General features: G+C 43.2%; 1 protein-coding gene across 1 annotated transcript in view; it reads right to left on the bottom strand.

Moving 5' to 3' along the window:
• Positions 1–22,500, bottom strand: part of akap6 (A kinase (PRKA) anchor protein 6) — a 172,839-nt gene that overhangs the window by 129,307 nt on the left and 21,032 nt on the right. Inside the window, exons 3-10 of the mRNA XM_078289617.1 lie at positions 18,417–18,526; positions 17,260–17,401; positions 16,310–16,597; positions 15,881–16,255; positions 14,797–15,156; positions 13,920–14,039; positions 13,592–13,780; positions 12,853–13,119 (exon numbers count right to left, since the gene is read on the bottom strand). Coding sequence (XP_078145743.1) covers positions 12,853–13,119; positions 13,592–13,780; positions 13,920–14,039; positions 14,797–15,156; positions 15,881–16,255; positions 16,310–16,597; positions 17,260–17,401; positions 18,417–18,526 — 1,851 coding nt within the window. The remainder of the gene's footprint in view (positions 1–12,852; positions 13,120–13,591; positions 13,781–13,919; positions 14,040–14,796; positions 15,157–15,880; positions 16,256–16,309; positions 16,598–17,259; positions 17,402–18,416; positions 18,527–22,500) is intronic.

Here is a 22,500-nt window from a genome sequence, read left to right on the forward strand (position 1 = left end):
AGGGAGGGAGGGAGGGAGGAAAAAAGTGGAAAAAGGAGAGAAAACATAGAAAATACGTGAGTAGAGAGAAAATTAAGAGAGTCAAAGGAAGAAATAGATTACAACTAAAGAAAGAAAGAAAGAAAGAAAGAAAGAAAGAAAGAAAGAAAGAAAGAAAGAAGCCACCATATGCAACAGGGAGAAGGAGAAGATTAGACAAAGTGAGATCTCTCTCTTGATGTTTCGGAAATATTATTTTTAACTTCCATGCCAATAAAGCACGTTGAATTGAACTGAACTGAACTGAGAAGGCAGGGAAAGCAACAGATTGGAAGGAAGAGAGGATGAAAAGAAAAGAAGAGAACAAGGAAAGAGGAGAAAGAAGAGAGGAGGAGCGACTAGACAGCGACTCCAGCTGAATTAATTCAAGGGCAGGAAGAGAACAAAACGAGACCCACAGTACTTTACATGTGGGTAAACACACATTAGACTAAATACAGAGAGAGAGAGAGAGAGAGAGAGGGAGAGAGAGAGAGAGAGAGAGAGAGAGAGAGAGGGAGGGAGAGAGAGAGAGAGAGAGAGAGAGACTAGTAGAAACAGAGAAAAATGAGCTAAAGCCAGAGAAAGAGAGAGAAACAGATAGCAAGACAGAAAGATGGGAAAAAAGAGAAAGCGAAAGATGGCAAAACGCAAATGCAGACAAATAGAAAGATAGAGTGATGGAGAGTGAGAGATAGAGAGAGGGGTAGAGGGAAAGAGAGAGAGAGAGAGAGAAACAGAATGAGAGAAAATACACTGAAAAAGACGGCGGATAAATACGGAGAAAGATGGATAAATTCAGAGCGAAGGAAAGATAAGCAATAGAGATGAGAGATGGAAACAGAGGGAGAGAGAGAGAGAGAGAGAGAGAGAGAGAGAGATAGGGAAACGGAAGAGAAAACATAGATAAACTCAGAAAAAGAGAGAGATGCACAGAGATGTAAAAATTAAGAGAGAGAGGGGTGAAGGAGAGAGAAAGAGATAGAGAAAGAAAGAAAGATGGCAAGAGACATAAACTGAGACATAAAGCAACTGAAAAATGGAGTGATGGAGAGAGAGAGAGAGAGAGAGCGAGAGAGGAAAGAAAATCATCAGAAAAGACAAATAAATACAATGTAAAAAAGACAAAGATAGAGAGACATTGAAAGAGAGAGAGAGACGAACAGGGAGAGAGAAAATGATGGAAAAAAGACAGACACAAGGAAAGAGAGATGGGAAAATAAAGACAGAGAGAAAGAGAGAGAGACAGAGAGAGAGAAAGACCGCAAGAGACAAAAACAGCAATAGAAAAAGAAATAGTGATGGAGAGCGAGCGAGAGATAGAGGGAGGGAGGAAAATAAGAGGAAGACGGAAAGACAGAGAGAAAACAGACTGAAAAACAAGACGAGAAGGAAGAAAAAGACGAGAAAGTGGGATCGAGAGACGCAGAAAGAGAAACAGACGGAGAGAGAGAGAATATGACATAAATTGAGACAAAACATAAATCAGGAAAGAGAGATGAAAAAAGAAGAGAAGAGAGAGAGAAATCGGTTGTAAAACAAGACCAGAGTTTAACATGGACGTTTCATACGTGTTCGCAGACAGGTGGAAAGACAGACAGGTAGACAGACAGAGAAGAAGAAGAAGAGGAGAAACAGCAGAGGAAGAGAGGAGGACGGCGCTCGTTGTGCGGTGGAGAGCTACTGCCATCTGCTGGCCATGAGGGGATTTATCAGAGTTTGATATGAGAAAATGAGAAAACATGAGAAACACATGAGGAAATCAAACTGTAAAGATTCAGAAAATGTCTTAAATCATGAGAAATCTTAAAGCTCCATATTCTGCACTATCCAGAGTTTTATTTTGTGTCTTTCTGTCCATTCAAAGCTGTGTGTGTGGTGTCATGAACCAAAAACACTCTCAATCCATTTCTCCACGTTCATTTTCCAGCATCTCTCTGAGCCTTACCAAGAACAGGCCGTTTCTGTCGCCGTGTCTTTAAGGCTCATTAATATTCACGACCCCTCTGTTCCGATTGGCTAACCGTTTCGAGAGTGAAACGTGAGACGCCGCGGCTCGGCGGCTACAGGTAGGGAAAACTCTCCGGTTAATAAACGATGACGACCGCTCGACCGCTTTGAAAAAAACACTTTGTTAGTCTGTTATTTCTTACAGAAATGATAATGAGCGAACCTTTGTGACGCCACAAAGTTACGGAAGTCCAAACGGCTCGTTTAGAGGCTCGCTTTTCTAATATGGATTGTGTGGATTTAGTTTTGATGCTTTCACCATGTTTAGATACACATCCAACTCCTTTATAAGCAGGGAGACGTTTAGCTGACAGATTTCAGCTTGAAGGTTGACATGACTTCATCTCCCACGGAAATATAGAGAAAAGGAGAATGCTATGTGTCTAATATCAGAGAGATGGAAGAGCTTTTTTTTCTCAGGTTTTTCATTGTGAAACATCCAAACCAGCTGCTCTCTCAGCTGCGAGCCAGACTGAATCCAGGTGAAATCTCTGATCCATTATTGATTTCTGCCACTAAATCCACTTCACTCCCGAAGAGGAGGCGGAGGCGAAGGAGAGGAGACGGCTTAAAGACGAAGGTTAGACTTTCTAATATGAAGGAGAGATGAGACGAAAGAGAGGAAACAGCTTTAAGACAGAGTTTAAACTTGAAAAAGGAGAGACTGAAATAAAGGAGGGTAAACAGCTTTAAGAAGGAGCTTAAACCTTCAGTCATGAAGGAGAGATGGAGATGAAGGAGAGGAAGCAGCTGCAGAGAGATGGAGGTGAAGGAAAGGCAACAGCTTTAAGGAGGAGTTTAGGGGGAGATGGAGATGAAGGAAACAGCTTGGAGAAAGAATTTAAACCTTCTCTTATGAAGGAGAGATGAGATGAAGGGGAGAAAACATCTTGAAGGAGTTTAAACCCTCTGTCATGAGATAGAGATGGAGATGAAGGAAAGGAAATAGCTTAAAGAAGTGTCAATCTTCAGTCATGAAGAAGAGATGGAGATGAAGGAAAGGAAACTTTTGAAGGCGAGAAAACATTTTGCCATGGAGGAAAGATGGAAATAAAGGGGAGGAAAAACAGCTTTAAGGAGTTTAAACCTCTCACGAAGGAAAGATGGAGATGAAGGAAAGGAAACAGCTTTAAGGAGTTTAAACCTCTCACGAAGGAAAGATGGAGATGAAGGAAAGGAAACAGCTTTAAGGAGTTTAAACCTCTCACGAAGGAAAGATGGAAATAAAGGGGAGGAAACAGCTTTAAGGAGTTTAAACCTCTCACGAAGGAAAGATGGAGATGAAGGAAAGGAAACAGCTTTAAGGAGAGTTTAAACCTTCAGTCACGAAAGAAAGATATCTTCATCTTTCCTTCATGACTGAAGGTTTAAACTCGTCTTAAAGCTGTTGAGATGAGATGAAGGGGAGAAAACATTTTTGCCACGAAGGAAAGATGGAAATAAAGGAAAGGAAACAGCTTTAAGGAAATGTTTAAACGGTCTCTTATGAAGAAGAGACGGAGATGAACGAGAGGAAACAGCTTGAAGACGGGGTTTAAATGTTCGACATGGACTATTGAAAACAAAATAGAACTCAATAGCGTTGAAGGTTATCCTATTTTTTTTTACACTCATTGTATGACATAAATAAATTATTTTATATACAGTATAGTTTATATGAGCTTCAGTTATGTTGGTGTAGTACAACATCTTGAATCGGACATTACTGCTGCTTACTGCCAATAGATAGATAGATAGATAGATAGATAGATAGATAGATATTCCTTTTAGAAATAAAAAACTCAAAACTATGAAATAACACAAACTGAATTATGCAGTGACCAAAAAAGTGTTAAACAAATCCAAAATCTTATATTTTAGATTATTTGCTTGATGGAAAGGCAAAGGCTTTGGAAAGAAATTCATACATAGGATCAACTTCACTATTTATATTTGACTAAGAAACTCATTTCAAGCATTTAAGCAGAAGCCTTTAGATCAAAATGGCTTTAAGAGAATGAAAAACAGAGAACATTCAATCAGGTGGGTCCAGACTGTTGACTGGTATAGATAGATAGACAGATAGATAGATAGATAGATAGATAGATAGATAGATAGATAGATAGATGGACAGACATCACCTCTTACACTCGTCTTTTTATCATTCTTTAAAGCGAGCACAGACTCCACCACAGACTGATTCATATAAAGTGTGGACAGGCAGCAGCGTGATCTCACAAAATCCCATCAGACCTGGAACATCAACGCCGGAATAACAAGTGTAACTGTAACCGCAGACGGTCCGGAGGGGGTCGTATCTCAATATTAGCGAGGCGCCGCTAATATTTTATACACTCGGCGTTATTTCTCCCCTACATTTCATATCTTTACTGCGCGTGCTATCTGGAAAACTAATGTGAGAGCGGAGGAGGCCGGCTGCTCAGTAAAACCTCCGCCGCCGCGCTCAGCTACCTTGAGAAGGTAAATCTGATGTAAATTATTTCACCGCGGCACATGTGTGCATCCACGCTTACGCCTCGCCTACAAATCGCTGTATCTAATCTGTGTGTGTGTGTGTGTGTCTTCATATGAGGATAGGCATGCCTGCTTGCCTGTAATGATTAAATGAATGTGTGTGTGTGTGTGTGTGTCTCCACCTGCATGCCTCTACACCTTACATGCGTACATGATGGAATGCGTGTCTGTGTGTGTTGAGTGTGTGTGTGTGTGTGTGTGTGTGTGTGTGTGTTCCAAACCTTGACCGATTGAGCGGCATTATGTTAATTACAACCGCGACCCTAAGAAAAAAAAAAAAAAACATCGATATGACTCCATCCCTCCGTCCATCTCTCTACCGCTCGTTATGGAAGAGAGATGGAAATCAAAAGTATTGATGAGGAGGAAGAGGATGAGGATGAGGAGAGGAGGAAGAGGAGGAGAGGAGAGAGGGAATGGACAAAGGAGGAGAAAAAGGAGGAAAGGAGGAGAAAATGGATAGGAGAAGGTGAGGGAAAGAGGAATGAGGAAAAGGTAGAAAGGAGAAGAACTGGGAAAAAAGGAAAGGAGGAAAGGGGAAGAGTAGGGAGGAGAAGAAAAAGAGGAGAAACAAGGAAGATAAGAGAGGAAAGGAAAGGGGAGGAAAGGAGGAGATAAGAGGAGAGAGGAGGGGAGAGGAAAGAACAGAAAGGAGAGGAAAAGAGGGGAGAAGATGAGAGGAGAAAAGAGAGGATGGAAGAGGAGAGGAGAGAGGAGGAGAGACAAATGGATAAGTAAAGGGATAGAGGAGAGGAGAGGGAAGGAAAAGGAAGGTGAGGAGAGGGAAGAAAGAGGAGCAGTAGAGGGGAAAGGAAAGGAAAGGAAAGGGAAAGGAAGGGAAGGAGGACATGAGAGGAGAAGAGGAGAGGAGTGAGGAGTAGAGACAAATGTATAAGTGAAGGAATAAAAGAAGAAAGGAGAGGAGAGGAGAAGAGGATGTAGGAGAGGAGGAAAGGAGAGGATGATGTAGGAGAGGAGGATAGGAGAGGAGGAAAGGAGAGGAGGATAGGAGAGGAGGATAGGAGAGGAGAATAGGAGGATAGGAGAGGAGGATAGGAGAGGAGGAAAGGAGAGGAGGCGGCTGACTCTCTGGATATCGACCAGTATGGACCGGACTGCTTACAGCTGCTTTGATGTAGCTAAACCAGTGAAGCTCCTGAGGGGCAGCAAGGCCTGCTGGGAAATGAACCACCGACCGCCTGCAGATCTGAGCCGCACTCACATCTGCTTCATCTCTTCTTCTGTCTTTTAGCATTGTGTTTTAGCCCTTCAGCACTGTCTATTATATACAGTATATATATACACTCACAGGCCAAAATAATTGGAACACCACTTTTCCATTAAAAAACGTAAAAGAACTGCCACATGTTTGTTACCTGCAGGCCCTGTTCTTAATATTATGATCACCAGTCAATTATGATTAATCGTCATGTTCATCCAAAAACCGAGCTATAATCTAAAAGTTGCACATGAATTGAAAGTCACAAAACAGAAGGTGCAGGTTTTGTTTAACAAACATGTGACAGCTCTTTTATGTTTTATGGAAAATTGGTGTTCCAGTTATTTTGGCCAGTGAGTGTGAACACTCCCTGCCTTCTCATATCAAACCTTCTTCAGATCTACACTCTTTCTCAGTGATGTTAAAACTGTGGTTAAAACAAACTGATCATGCACACATTCAGTGCAATCATTTCAAATGAATTTTAATGGAACTGATTGGACTTCACTGTCAGTTTGTAACGTTGTAAATTCCCTGCACAAAAAATGCACAAAAATACTGTACCACAAACTGAGTGTAATATCAGTGTTGGGGTTGATCAATACCCGACCTCTTCACACTGTCAGCTGCTCAGCGATGGACGGAGGTACGAGCGACAAAACATATTTTAACTACAAAAAGGCTTTTTCTCAAGCCAAAAACACAAATGATTTAGTATGGTGGTATAGTATGCTGAGGGTTTTTAGGCAATTCTCCTTCACATTCACTTGCAAATTATATATTGTATCCTTTTCTTTTAAATTTTTATATGTGACAATAAAGAAACAAACAAACAAGTAGTAGTGGTAGTAGTAGTAGTAGTGGTGGTGGTAATAGCAGTTGTTGTAGTGGTCTAATTTTATCCAACCTAATTTAATTTAACCTAATCTAATATAACCTAATTTTATCTAATCTAACCTAAAATAACCTAATCTATTCTAATCTAATCTAACCTAACCTAACCTAATCTATTCTAATCTATTCTAATCTAATCTAACCTAACCTAACCTAATCTATTCTAATCTATTCTAATCTAATCTAACCTAACCTAACCTAATCTATTCTAATCTAACCAAAACAAACCTAACCTAGTCTACTCTAATCTAACCTAATCTAACCTAATGTAGCCTAATCTAATTTAACCAAATCTAATCTAATCTAATCTATTTTTCTTCATGAAGCACTTAACACATTATGTGAAAAAATCCCCTACATGTTCCTTCAGTTTACCCTGAAAAACAGGCATGCTAGCATTATTAGCATGCTAGCTGTTAGCTATTTGCTTGAGGCTAGCAATACCTTTAATTTAATGAGAAATTCTAACAGTTTTTTAGATGATTGAAGCGGCGGCGCAGCAGCGCTTCAGCAGCCGGTGAAGAAAAAACAGCAGAATGAAATTTAAAATGAGTTTTCTCTTGAAGTCCGAGTTTCCCCGAACGTCTCTGCTGCGAGACGAGCCGCTCAGCTCCGCAGCAGACTGAGATATTAGTTCGGTTACGTGAAAATGTCACAGCAGGAGGACAAACACTATGTGCTGCTGGACCCAACCGAATAACTGGAGGGGAGAAAAGTTTGATTAGAAATTCATTAACTTGAATTTTAATGGAATAACTGGAAATTGCGAGTTTGATGCCGATTTTCGTGACACGTGAGTAAAATATCGACCAGGTAGGACTGAACTTCTTCTGTGGTGCATTAGTGTGTAGCTTTAGTTGTAGTTTTGTATTTGATTTTTAAAAAAGTGTGTTATGAATAGCAGCAGCAGTAGTAGTAGTAGCAGAAACAAAGTGTGTAGTAAGAGAGAGAGAAAAAGGAGAGAATGGGAGAGAAAAATAGAGGGGGGGAGAAAGAAGAAGCAAGAAAAAGAGTGAGAAAATGACAGAGAAAATAGAGAGAGGGGGGAGAGATATACAGTATAGAGAGAGAAATAATAAAGGAGTGAGGGAATGAGAGTGAGAGAGAGAGAGAGAGAGAGAGAGAGAGAGAGAGAGAGGTCTGTCACACTTGACTGGGCCCCTGAGATCGTCCCTGGGAGACCCCTCCACTGCCAGCTGTCTGTTGCCGTGGGGATAGAGTCATCTCCAAAGCCCCGCAATGCTAATGTAATCAATCACACACACACACACACACACAGACACACACACACACAGGAGTAGATGCATGTACACACATAATAAACACAGTCGAACATATACACACACATACATTGTTACATGCTAGACAATAGATGCACATACACACATAAGAACACACACACACACACACACACACACACAACCTCTGGATATTGTTTTAATTTATATTATGAATTTAATATTGGCTTTTATTTGATTGTTAAAGCATTTAGTAAACTCTGATTATGGATTATCATTATTATTATTGTGTTATTACTTATATAAATATATTGTATTATTATATATTGTATTATTACTTATTATAATTATTATGATTGCTGTTGTCTATAAGTTTGCCTTGACCAATCACAGGGCCCCTGGGCACACAGGTCCTGTTAGGCCCCTCCCCTCCATCTCTCAGCTGGATGATATTCACTAAATGCTTTGCTCATAAACATACAATCAATAGGTGGCAGTTTAATAACTCTGTATCAATAGAAATCATGTTTAAAGCCTCCAGTGTCAATACAGGCCGTGACTCGGGCCCCGTAATCAGTCTAACTGTGTCCCGCGGCTCGGGGCCTCAGGCGGGTCGGTGTGTGTCCGGGTCAGGGTCCCGCCTGGCTGCACATTTCAACTGAAATTAGTGAAATGCATTGAACACGGACACAGGAATAGTTAGGGGACCCGAAGAATTTGTTCACTTGTTTTAACACTCGAGAGGCCGATCGCTGTCACTTTTTCTGCTGTTTTGAATTTTAAAATTGAACCACACAAGGAAAAAGTAGTTAGAAATATATTTACCATTTTCAATCGGCCTTTATGGCGTTCAGATTGAAGACGGGCAAGATTGACATTTTCCGCAGTGTGTGCACTAGAGTTAGACGAGGAAACTCTGACCATGAAAATCATGAAAGTCTATTTTCTAGGGGCATTTTATTTATTCGTTTAAATGATCAATAATGTTTTCGGTGGATTAATTCTTCATTTAAAAGGCAGTAATGTCTCCCAGAGTTTCTCTACCACTGAACAGGTGTGATGTCACTCCGCCTCAAAGAGCTGCTGACACTAAAGGAATTTCATCAGTCTGGTTTCAGTGGAGAGTTTTAGTGTCCCATGATGCTCTGAATGCTGTTTCAGACGCTTTTCCAAGGAAATTCTAGAGGAAACACTGAATACTTGCAATTTTTCTGGCATGAAATTGGTCAAATTTATTGAATATCGGCACAAAATATCGGCTGCCGGCAGTTTCAATGCAAAAAGTTTCAGTATCTGCCTTAAAAAAACGTATCGGTCGAAGCCTTAATGTGTGCTGTATATCTGTATGTATTTACCCCCTCTATCTGTCTGTCTGTCTACCTGTCTGTCTGTCTGTCTGTCTTCATCAACCTCCTGTCTGTCTGCTCTACCTTTAACCCGCCTGTTTATCTACAGCGACAGGTAGACGGAGAGAATAACATCTCTCCTCCTCATCCTCCATCGCTCTTATTTTCCTATCCTCTCCGCTGTCGGTTCCCCCCCCCCCCCCCCCCCCCCGCCCCTCCCGCCCCCTCCTCTCTCCCGCTGGGCCAATCAGACGAGTGTTGATGCGAGTCTGTTGTCTGTCTGTCTCCCACTGCTCTCAGATAGGCCGGCGTGCCGCAGCGCCGCCGAACACGCAGACACCTCACACTGCGGCGAGGCTGCGGTCCAGACAGCACGCCCGGCCGCCTCGCGTCTCCCCGACGCGCCGCACTTATCTGACTGATGCTCCGGGTTCGCTTCAGTTTCAGAGTTTCTTTCGTTTTTTCCCGGGAATCTCAACGCACTTCCATCGTTTCCAAACGGTGCATCAGGAATTTGCATATTTCCCAACACAGTCTCATAAGAAAGGGAAGGAACTAATTACACTAGTTACTGTAAATGAGTAGCTTTTAATGTACTTGGTATTTTTTAAAGTCAGTAATACTTTTACTTATGTTTTTGCTTTATTATAGTACTTCGCTACATTTAAAACCTGCTAACCAATCCTGAAACTAATGTGTGCTATGTGGAGATTTCAGACACCTTTCAGACGTCTTTTCTAAAGCTTGGTGTCAAATTCCGCTCCTGAACGAAGCTCCGCCCCCTCTCTCCCTCCCGTAGCTTTACAATTCAGCTTGTCTCCTCCCTCGCTGTTTAAAAGCGGCGCTCTCCCCCTCCCATTCCTGAACATTTTCTCATAATAGTGGAATCGATGAAGCGAGGGAGTAAATTTTGTGAAGTAGTACCAACAGCGACGTGTGCGTGAGGCTGAAACGCCGTGCAAATTAAAGACTGTCAAAGACTGTCATACATGCTGTGTGAGTGCCAAATTATCTGTAGTTACCTCTCGCTGCCACTGGGGGCCGCTAACATGCAATATTGCCTCGTGCAACTTTAAAGATACTAAAGATCAGTGCAAAACATTGACTACCCAGCCTAAATCCAAACCAATACAGTAGATATGAAGTTTTACAAAATGAACTCTGAAATGCAACGTGACGAAACAACACGCCATTTTCACCTATTTGTCACATGAAAAGGTTCTATTCTATTCTATTCTATTCTATTCTATTCTATTCTATTCTATTCTATTTTATTCTGCTCCACTTAGTACTCTCTCCATTAGTGAGACTGGTAACTGGTGACACTTCGCTGTAGGTACGGTTAGCTTAGCTGTTAGCATTTATGCACGGTTGCTTTGCAATGTTTGTCCTTGGTAGGCCTCTGTAGTAAATGTTCCTTAGACAGATGATATGATATTATATTCTATTCTATACTACTCTACTCCATCAGTGAACTTCCCATAGTTTCTGTTCCTTGGGCAGATTATATTCTATTATATGCTACTCTATGCTATTCTATAATATTCTATTCTATTCTGCAGAGCCTCTCTCTCGGCGGTGAGAGAATGTCATCCTCCTCCACACTGAGACTCTTCTTCTCTTCTCTTCACTTCCTCAATTAGGCAGCTCATTCACTGCCATGATTACATGCTGCTAATTAAGCAGCTAATCAGCTAATTACCAGGAGCAGGGGAGGGGAGGGGAGGGGAGGGGGGGGGTGTGGGGGAGGGGGCACAAGGTGTAAACGGGGGAGACAGCGGCTGTGAGGCTGTTAAAGGATCAGTCCTGATATTTTTTGTTTGTTTTGTTTTATATTTCTTTAGCTTGGAATTATAAGGTTCTATAATATCTGACTTTCTTATTCACGTATTCATGATGTTTTAATGTTCACTTTTAATGCTTTTTTTAAAGAACCTTTTGGGGTTAAATATTTAAAAAGAGAGAAAGTGTAACTACATGACAGAAAGTACATGATTATACATTTTGGCATTTAACTGAGCCTCATTTCCAGAGTGATTGTGACTGAGTGCGACAACAAAATAAAGCTGAAACATTGCGGGTACTGGAAGTAGATTTTCCATTACATTTTCCCATAAAGAATTTGAGTCTTCGCCATCAAGTTTTAATGGTTTATGGTCGATTTACCACGAACGACTCTATTTGTTCCTGTAGAAGCCGTCAGCCGTCTGATTTCAACTTCCTTGTTTTATTCCTGAATTCCTCGTGAAATACGACATTGACTACCCACTCGCGAAATTTCGGTTCCCCGTCCCGTTCAAGGACGTTCCCTCTCAGCGCCGGGCCGTCCGGCTGCCGTTAATTCCCAGATTGATCCTGGAGAATCCTGCCGATCCCCATTGATAATCTTATTACAGCGGTCTAACTCTGTCTGTAGCTTCCTGACCTGGCCGACACAAGATAAGACGGATGCTGAACTTCATCGATCCCCGAGGGGAAACTGGGTTGTTACACCAGCGAAGAAGAAGAAGAAGAAGAAGGGGGCAGGAAGAGCGGAACGTAATTAGAATATCAAGGTAATAAATGACATAAAATAAAATAAAACAGAATAAAATAAAACAATAAAAAATATCACAAGGTAGAGCTTCTTTACAACGCTAATTAAAAGAGCGGCCATGGGAGAACCGATCCCCGGAGCTATTGACATTTTACCATATTCAATATGACACAGATATGACTGATTAGTTCACCGGCGGCCTCATCAATAATCCGCCTGTCAATCAAACGTGACCTTTAGCAGTGAGATGATGAATTAACGGGGCCACAGGACGGTCCAGTCTTATCCATCACAACACCACTACAGTGGAGGGGGAGCACCGGTGTTGTGGGGATTTTGGTTCATCTTCTGTTAGTTTGTCGGTTGCGTCTGATCTCCTCTAGATCACTGATCAGTGTGTCGGTATCAGAACCAGAGTCACTTTAATCACCGAGCTGAGTGTGTTTCTGAACGCTCAACTTAACAGAACTGAACAGACGGTTAATTTCTGTCTGTTTCTGACTGAACTGATCATTTCATCACTGATCCATCTGATTGATTTAGTGTTTAGATAATGTCAGCTTGTTAGCTAGCTAACCATAGTATCTGGTCAGCTAACATCACTGTCTTGTTGTTAACACATCTGATTAGCACACTAGCTAACGTATCTAGTAGCAGCTAGCGTTAGCATGTTCACATTAACATCAGTGTGTTTGCTGGCTAGTTAGCTAGCTAACAGTTTGTTCAGGTTAACTGAGCTGACTCTTCTCAAGCTACTGATGTCATCACCTGGTGTTCTGTAGAGGGTGACATCACCTGGCACCAAAGATCAGCCAATAGCAGATGGCAATTTCAGTAGTTTCAGATTCTGACAGACAGACAGACAGACAGACAGACAGACAGACAGACAGAGAGAGACAGACAGACAGACCGACAGACAGACAGACAGACAGACAGACAGACAGACAGAGAGAGAGAGACAGACAGACAGACAGAGACAGACAGAGAGAGAGAGACAGACAGACCGACAGACAGGCAGACAGACAGAGAGAGAGAGAGAGAGACAGACAGACAGACAGACAGATAGACTGTCTCTACCTCTATCTTCTTCCAGATATCCGGGTCTTTGTCCTGCTGCTGAATGTCCTGCAGCAGCTGTTGGACCAGAGTCGCTCCCCCCCTCCCGTCCACCGGGGGCGCCGTGAGCCGCCGGCCGAGCTCCGCGGAGCTCCGCCCCTCCTCCTCCGACGACTGCAGGTCGCTCAGCGGCCCCGACTCGATGCTCTCGTCCAATGAGGGCGCGATATCGCTGGAGGAGGTGGGGCTAAAGCGGCCGACCAGGAAGTGGTTTCGTCTGAACGGGAGCTGAGGACGGGCGACAAAACATCATGAGATTGCATGAAAGTAAATATAAAAACAAAAATCAAAATATAAGAAAAAAGAAATATGAAATATGAATGAATGAAATTATGTATGATATGGTAATTATCCATGCATAATACTTATTATTTTCTATTCTATTCTATTCTATTCTATGAAATTATGTTTGAGTTACAATTAGTTCTACTTCAACTTCTACTTCTTGTATTCACAATGTTTTGTTTTTACTTTTATATCTGTATAACTGATGTACTTCTAAGGTAAATATATTGGACAAATTAGTAAATTTTGTTATTTTAAGTCACCAAAGGAAGGTTTTAATGTCAATTTTACAAATAAAATTATGCTTATGTTTACTGTTTTCTCACTGGAGGTTTTCAGTCTTAGAGCTAGTATCTCAGGTTTCTACTCAGTCAAGACATTTGAAAAGAGAGAGAGGCATCAGAGAGGAACGTACCCGGTACGGCAGAGGAGAGGGAACGTCATCCCCGCTCTCCCCTACGCTGCTCCCGTTGTCCCCGCTCTCCCCTACGCTGCTCCCGTTGTCCCCGCTCTCCCCTAAGTCCCAGTCAGCGTTGAGCTCAGTCAGCTCCCAGTCATCCACATCCTGCAAAGCCTCATGGGTAGAGTCACAACCACCGGGTCTCTGGAGGAGAGAGAGAGAGAGAGAAAATAAGACATAAAATATGAACATGTTAGAGTGTTATACTTTCCCAAATTTCACCACAATTTTGAAAATCTTGCCCTAAATGATAAAATATGAATGAATGAATATGATCACTAACCAACGGGACGGCCTGAGCCAGACTCTCCAGTTTCATAGCCAACATCTCGGTCTTGCGGAGCTGAGCAGGGAGAGCCAGGAACTCCTCTGACCCGTACCAGTGCTCCCTGTCTGGGCTGGGCTTACCCGAAACCTGGGCCCCCTCCTGGAGGAGAGGAGAGGAGGAGGAGGAGAAGAGGAGAGGAGAGGAGGAGGAGAAGAGAGGAGAGGAGGAGAAGTGAGGAGAGGAGAGGAGAGCAGGAGAGGTGAGGAGAGGAGAGGAGAGCAGGAGAGGTGAGGAGAGGAGAGGAGAGGAGAGGAGGAGAAGAGGAGAGGAGAGGAGAGCAGGAGAGGTGAGGAGAGGAGAGGAGAGGAGAGGAGGAGAAGAGGAGAGGAGAGGAGAGGAGAGGAGAGGAAAGGAGAGGAGAGGAGGAGGAGAGGAGAGGAGAGGAGGAGAAGTGAGGAGAGGAGAGGAGAGGAGGAGGAGAGGAGGAGAGGAGGAGGAGAAGAGGAGAGGAGAGGAAAGGAGAGGAGAGGGGAGGAGAGGAAGAGAAGAGGAGAGGAGAGGAGAGGAGGAGAGGAGAGGGGAGGAGGAGAAGAGAGGAGATGAGGAGGAAAGGAGGAGGAGAAGAGAGGAGGAGGAGGAGAAGAGAGGAGAGGAGAGGAGAGGAGGAGGAGAAGAGGAAAGGAGAGAGGAGAGGAGGAGGAGAAGAGAGGAGAGGAGAGGAGGAGGAGAAGAGAGGAGAGGAGGAGAAGAGAGGAGAGGAGGAGGAGAGGAGGAGAGGAGAGGAGAGGAGAGGAGAGATTAAAAGTAGTAGCAGTCTCCCTGTCTCTCTCTCCATCTGTCTCTCCATCAACTCTCCAAACTCCCCTCCTCACGAAACCTAATAAAGCCTCACCTTTTGCCCGTGGCGCTTAACAATCCAGACGGCGGTCTTGGCGGGCGCCGGTCGGGGGTCAGACTCCTCCCCGGACGCCTCCTGGTCTGAGGAGACGAGCCGGTCCCTCATGGGCGAGGGCAACAAGGAGTCGGAGTCCCCCTCGCTGTGCGTGTGTGTCTCCGTGCGCGTCCTCTCCATTTGTCTGGACGGGTTGTTGTGGGACGGCGGGTCCCGGAGAGGCGGGGGGGCGCCGGCGGTCGGTCCGGCCCCAGGCGAGCCCCTCTGGGCGGGGAGAGGCTGCTGGACGCTCCCCTCCGCTCCTCCTCCTCCCTCTCTGGAGCTCACGTGGCTTCTCTGGAGGTTGCGGCCGTTCATGACCTGTTTAGTTTGAAGGGAATTCATGTTAAAGATGATATTTTTTATGACATTTCTTCTTTTTTGGACAGAATGCAGTGGGGGGGAATGGAGAAATGGAAGAGAGAGTAGAAGACATGCGATAAATGTAATCATGTCAGGTTAAAACCTACGATGGTGCAAATACATTATCTGCACCTTAGCCTGATGAGGCACTAAGATCCAAAGTGGAATTTAGTTTAAATTTTCATGCATAAATCGCTGGTTGTATTCATTTTACTCAGTTCAGTGACAGGATATTATCTACTTTCAGTTCATCTTGAACTAATTTGCCTCCAAAATAAGATTCATATTAAGATTTTCATGCTAAAATGACAAAAATTGCCAATGACTAAAAAGGTCATTGGTTGCATGACAGCAAAGCACATGACGGGTTTATTTAAGTTATGAATCATCTTTGCTTTGCTTACAAAATAGTTCTATTTTTGACAAGAGAATCGTTTCTGGGTTTGAAATATTTACTGATTTACTGATTTTCATGTGGCAAAACAATGAATAATGTAGCATTTTGGAATAAAAACCTTCAGACTATTCAGTCAAGTTTACAAAGGACTTACAGCAAGACAACCAACAAAGAAATAAGAACAAGAAGCTAATGGAGGAGCCAGGAAATACACTCATTTAAAGTTGCAATAGGCAACTTGAAAGACAATTACAGAAAAATAAAAAGTTAAAGAGAAGAACCAACCTGCAGGCTCTCGTAGGACTGTGAAACGTCCTCTGGGTAAACCGAGTCCAGCTCCAGCCAGAACTTGGACCGGTCTGGAAGATCCAGGAGAGAGGGGGTGCTGCGGCTCAGCTCGGCCTGGAACTGGAGTCCCGAGGGCGGGCAAACCTTCCCCGCTCCTCCCCCTGTGTCCTCCAGCCCCGCTCCTCCGCCTGAGAGCAGCGCCGCTCTCTTGGGCAGCGAGGGCTGCGTGGGCGACACCTCGCTGCTGAGGCTCCCGCCCTGCAGCGGACGCTTCGACAGCGAGCCCTCACTGTGGTTGGACCCGCCGCATTGCATCGTGGGTACTGTCGACAGAGGGCGGGCGTGGTTTAATGAGTCACCGGGCGTGGCGCTCTTATCCCCGTGCCCCGGCTCTTGTTTTGAGGCCGCACCGGTCAGGAGATCCACGCTTTGGATGAGTTCGGGGAAATCGGGTTGGAGTTCGGGGTGTGAGCAACGTTCTAGCGGGGATCCTTGGTTCTCCTCAAGCCCCGGTTCCAGGTTTTGATCCAGCTCCTGGTCCTGGGGGAGGCCCCGGTCGTCCGGGTCGGTTCCCCGGTCTTCGGGCTCGTCTCCGGGGCTGTAGTCGCTCAGCTCGAAGGCGGTGATGCCGCAGTCCAGGGAGAAGTAGTCCTGGCTGCAGCGGATGGTCAGCTGACCGCAGTCGTCCACCTCCGTCAGAGCGTCGAGACGAGTCTGGAGGGGGAACAGCAGGAGAGAGTCAGACATGTTCATGTTCACCAGTGTGAAACTCGGCTGATGGCAACAAGCTTGTCGCCACGGCTGAACGTCATTTCCATGCTTCCTTGTTTCGCTCCTGATGTGATTTCGTTTCATGTTGTTAGTCTTGTGATCTGTTTAGTGTGTTGTGTGATGTATGTTGATCTGGCGCTGGTCGCAAAACAAATTTCCATGAAAATGGACAGTAAAGTGCAATCTTATCTTATCATGAACAATAGAGGAAGTTGATTCCAGATATTCCAAGCTTCCCAGTTCTCTACAGCTTTTATTTGAAAGACGACAGGAATAAAAGTCTTATAAATGATGCTTGGAGAACTCTCGCATCGACGGTTGGGATTGATGATAAGCTCTGAAGTCATTTTATTGAGGTTTTGTTTGTTTGTGTTCAATTAATGCTATCTAATTAGCACTTGCCAGCCAGCTAGGTTAACTCTTAAAAGCAATGTAGCGTTATGAAAGACGATACCAGAGCAGTTTTGGCTGTTCAAAACTTTGTTGTTGCAGAATAGAGCGACCCATCAACCAAGTCAATTGCAGTGTGTCCAAAACATTAGGACCAAGTGTGTGTGTGTGTGTGTGAGTGTTTGTGTGTGTGTGTGTGTGTGTGTGTGTGAGACCTGGTGCTGGTCCTGTGTGAAGGCCTGTAGGATGTCGGTCTGTCTGGTGTAGTTTCCGTTGGAGTCCTGCAGCCCCTGCAGCAGCCGCTCCTTCAGGACCAGAACTGAGACCCGCAGCTGGTGCCACAGCAGCTGGACCGTCCTGGAAGAGGCGGGACAGGGTCAGGAGATCAGAAAACCTAAAGCTTTTATTTAAATAAATCATTACCACATTCATTTTGAGACATGAGTATAAGGACCATAAACAAATGAGAGCATCACTGAGACTGTCTGCTGCTACGTTGCATTTTACATTCTGTGCAACTGTGTGTGACTTAATTCTCAAAAGTGTATCTGGTGTTTGTGAGTAAAGGTCTTCGGTGGTTCAATAACTTCAATAGTTTTCTATAATGAGCTGCACTTATTGATCAGGGCAATCAATCACTTTTTCTTTCTTTCTTGCTTGCATTAGTTTATTTAACTTTGCGTCAGGATGTGATGATGTTTCAGTGGAGAAACTGTTTTGAGACTCTAGTTTTTAAAAATCCTCATTAAACTGGAGCTTTTAATTCAGCATCCACTTAAGTTTTCCCTTAAGTAGCTTCAGAGGTAAGAAAGAACTACAGAAATAGATTCTCCCTTTAGCTCCTTTCCTTTTATATACATAATCTTTCTCTGGGAATATTAAAGCTGCATTCAAACTCTTGCAGCTTTGTACTGAGTGATGTTTTCAAACCTCCAAAAAGTCCAGTAAAAACCTCATATTTCCAAAATGTGAATTTTTCAGGAGAGGAGAAAAGCAGCCTTGTTTTCAGCTCGACCGCCATGTTATCTTAGAGATTATCAAATGTGTTTTCAAAGGGTTTCATCAGACCAAGGACTGCAGCATTTTCTCAATCCATAGAGAACCAGCCAATCCTTCAGCTGATGTTAAAACATGAAAATCACCAAAATTGGAGTTAGGAGGTTTTTCACCCAGCAACACACCCACAACACTCAGTTAAATAAGTAAAACATCAAGGTTTGTGATATCAAATATGCTGTCCAATTGATGTGAATATTAAGTGACAAACTTGATGTTGACTAATGTTGATGTAATAGGGGAGAACTTCATCTCTAGCAGGTTCTATTCTATTTTATTCTATTCTATTCTCTTCTATTCTCTTCACAGCTCCCACCTGATGTCGACGATGATGTTGACGGAGTAGGACAGGAGTTTCAGGGAAAACTCTGTCTCCAGCAGAGCGTGGATCTGCTCCACATGGTCAGAGATGTCCTCACAGATGTCCTGAAGTCACACACACACACACACACACACACACACACACACACACACACACATACACACACACAGACAAAACATGGACAGGCAGACCCACGGACACACAAGAAAAGAGGAGAAGGAGATATTAGAGACATTACAAAAGGGATAAAAACATCACAAAATGTTTGTCTAAATGCACGGGCACACACACATACGCACACACACACACACACACACACACAGACAACAGTACCTTATCACAGTCACAGTCATCACCAATATAAATCCATAACAGCCAGTGGAGAACAAAACATGTTTGGAGTATTAATGCAGGAAAAGCAGAAGTGATGTTTCCACTTTTAAAATGTGAGTCAGTTTCACATGGAACCGTTTATGTAAAAACATGGAGAACACTGCAGAGGAAACACATATGACAACACACACAATTTAACATGGCATACTTAGGCCTATACCAATATCTAATAGGTTCCAGGTGACATAACCCCCCTCTGGCGGCCATCTTGGAGGTCCTCAGCTCTGTGAACAGCTGACTGTGTTTCTGTCGTCTCAACAGAACTGAACAGACGGTTAATTTCTGTCTGTTTCTGACTGAACTGATCATTTCATCACTGATCCATCTGATTGATTTAGTGTTTAGATAATGTCAGCTTGTTAGCTAGCTAACCATAGTATCTGGTCAGCTAACATCACTGTCTTGTTGTTAACACATCTGATTAGCACACTAGCTAACGTAGCTAGCAGCAGCTAGCGTTAGCGTGTTCACATTAACATCAGTGTGTTTGCCGGCTAGTTAGCTAGCTAACAGTTTGTTCAGGTTAACTGAGCTGACTCTTCTCAAGCTACAACTCAGAGTGTTTTGGAGTAGAGACTAGGGCTAAAGACAAGACAGTTTACTGTGTCACAGTAACCAAATCCACCTTATCACACTATTCACTTTTACTGGACTTGAGTTTTTTAGCTGCCTTTATCATACATATTAGATTCCATTCAAATTGTGGTGATACACATGGTAGAGACAGGCCAGCACTAACTCTATAGTTAAGACATTTCTACTCTCTCTCTCTCTCTCTCTCTCTCTCTCTCTCTCTCTCTCTCTCTCTCTCTCTCACTCTCTCTCTCTCTCTCTCTCTCTTTCTCTCTCTCTTTCTGTCTCTGTCATCGAGGCTTAAGACAGACGCCATGACACACTTGGCTGGGAAGTTTGATATTACTTAACTAATTTCAGACCCTGTAAAACCACAGAGACAGACAGACAGACAGACAGACTCCACCGTTTAAAAACAGAAAATAAAATGTCACACTGTATATTTAGGATCTATGTGAGACTGTGATTTGAGGAGCATCCTCTTTGATAACATAAAATATTAAAATACATATTTATCCAAGCCACAGTTCTTAAGTTTATCAAAACAAAAGTGAGAGGAAAAAGCAAATTCACATGCAAACTATGCTGAGAAATAATATTTTTGCACCCTGAAGCGAGCACTGAGCTAAAACACTGGCGGCCAAATAAATGTCAAGCAGATTATACTACATTTAAATCCTCAAGCACTGCAACAACATGACAATAACAGGATTTTAACTGAATAAAAACACTGCAAAAATGATACCAAATATTTCACTCTGCAATGGAAGATGACTTTGCTAGTTTCATAACACTTCATAGACAATATAAATTATTTCAAAGCATTCATGTGTCTCCTTCATGCTCCTCACACACACACACACACACACACACACACACAAACTCTCATCACCACACACACTTTGATATTTTTAGTCAAAATATCTCACTGCACTGGCAGATAATCTGCTGGTTTCAATACATTTAACTTGATTCATGCCAATATGACTTCTTTCAAGAAATCATCACAAAACAATGAAGAAAATCTGGAAACAAGAAACTTTCTCCAAGACAATTTCACTTTTACTAATTAAGTAAATGTCCTGAAACAAGTTACATTCTCCTGAAAAAAAGTCAAATTTGTTGAAACCAGTAAAATCATCTGCCAGTGCAGTGAGAAGATTTCACACAAAAAAATCTTAAAATAAGCTTGATAAGTCTGGATACAAGATGAAATGACTTAACAAGCTTGTCAGTTTTTGCAGTGAATCATTTCACTTCTATTTTATCACTGAACAGATGAACTAAACTAATCCAAACTAAAATTAATTGACCTTTTGAAAAAGCAGGTGACCTGGCTTCGAACCCGCGACAGATACTTGACTTGCACCTGAACCGGCTGAGTCACCATAGCGACGCGTCTAAACAGCCCCCCTGTCCCGCCGCAGGGTGCAGGGTGTCTCTCTGCCCTGGACCGCCTCCCGCTCCCTGAATAAACCTGGACAAGCCCGCCCGGCATGTGGGAATGTAGGTCAAACACGCCGCTGGCTCGGCTGACGCTAGCTGAGCTAACGCTAGCTGAGCTAACGCTGCGACCGGCTGCAGGTTGCTCCAAAATAAACACAGAGCTACTGTAACTGAGCTGCAGCGACATACAGTCAGGTCTAGAAGGAACGTCTTTTAAAGTCTTTTAATGCAGGTTTCACACTTTTGGAAACTGCAATTTTGTCCTGATGTGTTAAAGTTATTTAGCAGAGCGGTCAGTGTGATCAGAGAAGCAAAACACAGAAAACTATGAAGCTAACAACACATTTTTCTGAAGCGTCGTTGTTTCCCATGCAGCGGTGTTCACGGGAAATAGGAAAGATGTTTGGCAGAGTGACTGAATATTTTAAAACTCTACCAAATGTATGTGAAGCAATACAGTGCAAATGAATCTAATCATATCAGTGTTGTCATGGGAAAACTTTGTAACTTCAGTTGAAGGATTACAGGCTCCTTGAGAAAATTCTCAGCCATCAAAAAAAAATTGGCTTAAAAACAAGGCTATTTTTCTTAGTTCCTTCAAATTTTGGAGATTCAAGATTCAACCATATCTTACATGTGCTGAATGCCTTTAATAAGCCGCAAACCGTTTGTTCATTATGTAATTAAGTTTAAAAAGCAGCCTGAACATTCAAAGCAGCCTGAAGGATGCAGGGCCGGCTCTAAACTGCTGGAGGCCCGGGGCTAAATGTTCTGCGGAGGCCCCCTCCCTTTTAAGACAACTCCTACCCACCATCAAGCAATAACGACTGAATAAAAATGTAATGTTTAAAGCATTGTACGTTTGTTACCTGTTATAAGATACAGCACATGAATATCTAAATAAAATGTAACAAATACAAAGGTGAATGTGGCTCTCTCCACTTGGACATGAGCTAAAAATGAAGACTTTCAAGGCGGGCTCAGCCAATAAGATCCATCTCTTGCTGGGGGTGGGGGGTGGGCCTTCCCCGAATCAGTGCTTTTGATTGGTTTTATGATGTAATGTATAAGTATTTTTCGAAAGTAGAAAAACTACATTAAAGGATGCTTGAGGCCCGAGGCATTTGCCTATTCAGCCTACAGGGAGACGCGACTATGGATGGATGGAAGAAAGTAAAGAAAGAAGTATATACATTCATATAAATGTCTGTTTTTGCCTATATTTGTGGCTTTAAACAGGAAAGGAGTGAATACTATGAGTCACTATGAGTCAGGTGAAACTTTGTACAGTGGCTAATGGTTTATTCCCGTGTCACTGCCAGAGTTTGGGGTTCGGTTCCTGCTAAAAATGAATGTGTGTTCTTTCCAGGGAGTTTCACATGGTAACAGCCAGCTGAGGAACTCACTTGACCCGGGACAGCAGGCAGCAGGATGAGACAGCAGACTGCTAACGACCCACCACTGGGTCAAAAGTTTGACCCAGTTCTCATATACACACACTACAGTATCACTGCCAGTAAGGACTGATACTGTTAAGGCCGGAGTTCACCGAGGCTGCGTTCAGCATCCATCGTGTTCTGATCAGTTTATTCTCCTCCTTCAGCTGGTTGGTTTGTCCAGGTGAGAACGATGACCTCTGACCTCTGGTGGCACCAAATAGCGGCAC

This window comes from Centroberyx gerrardi, chromosome 17 (assembly GCF_048128805.1).
Source record: "Centroberyx gerrardi isolate f3 chromosome 17, fCenGer3.hap1.cur.20231027, whole genome shotgun sequence".
NCBI lineage: Eukaryota > Metazoa > Chordata > Actinopteri > Beryciformes > Berycidae > Centroberyx > Centroberyx gerrardi.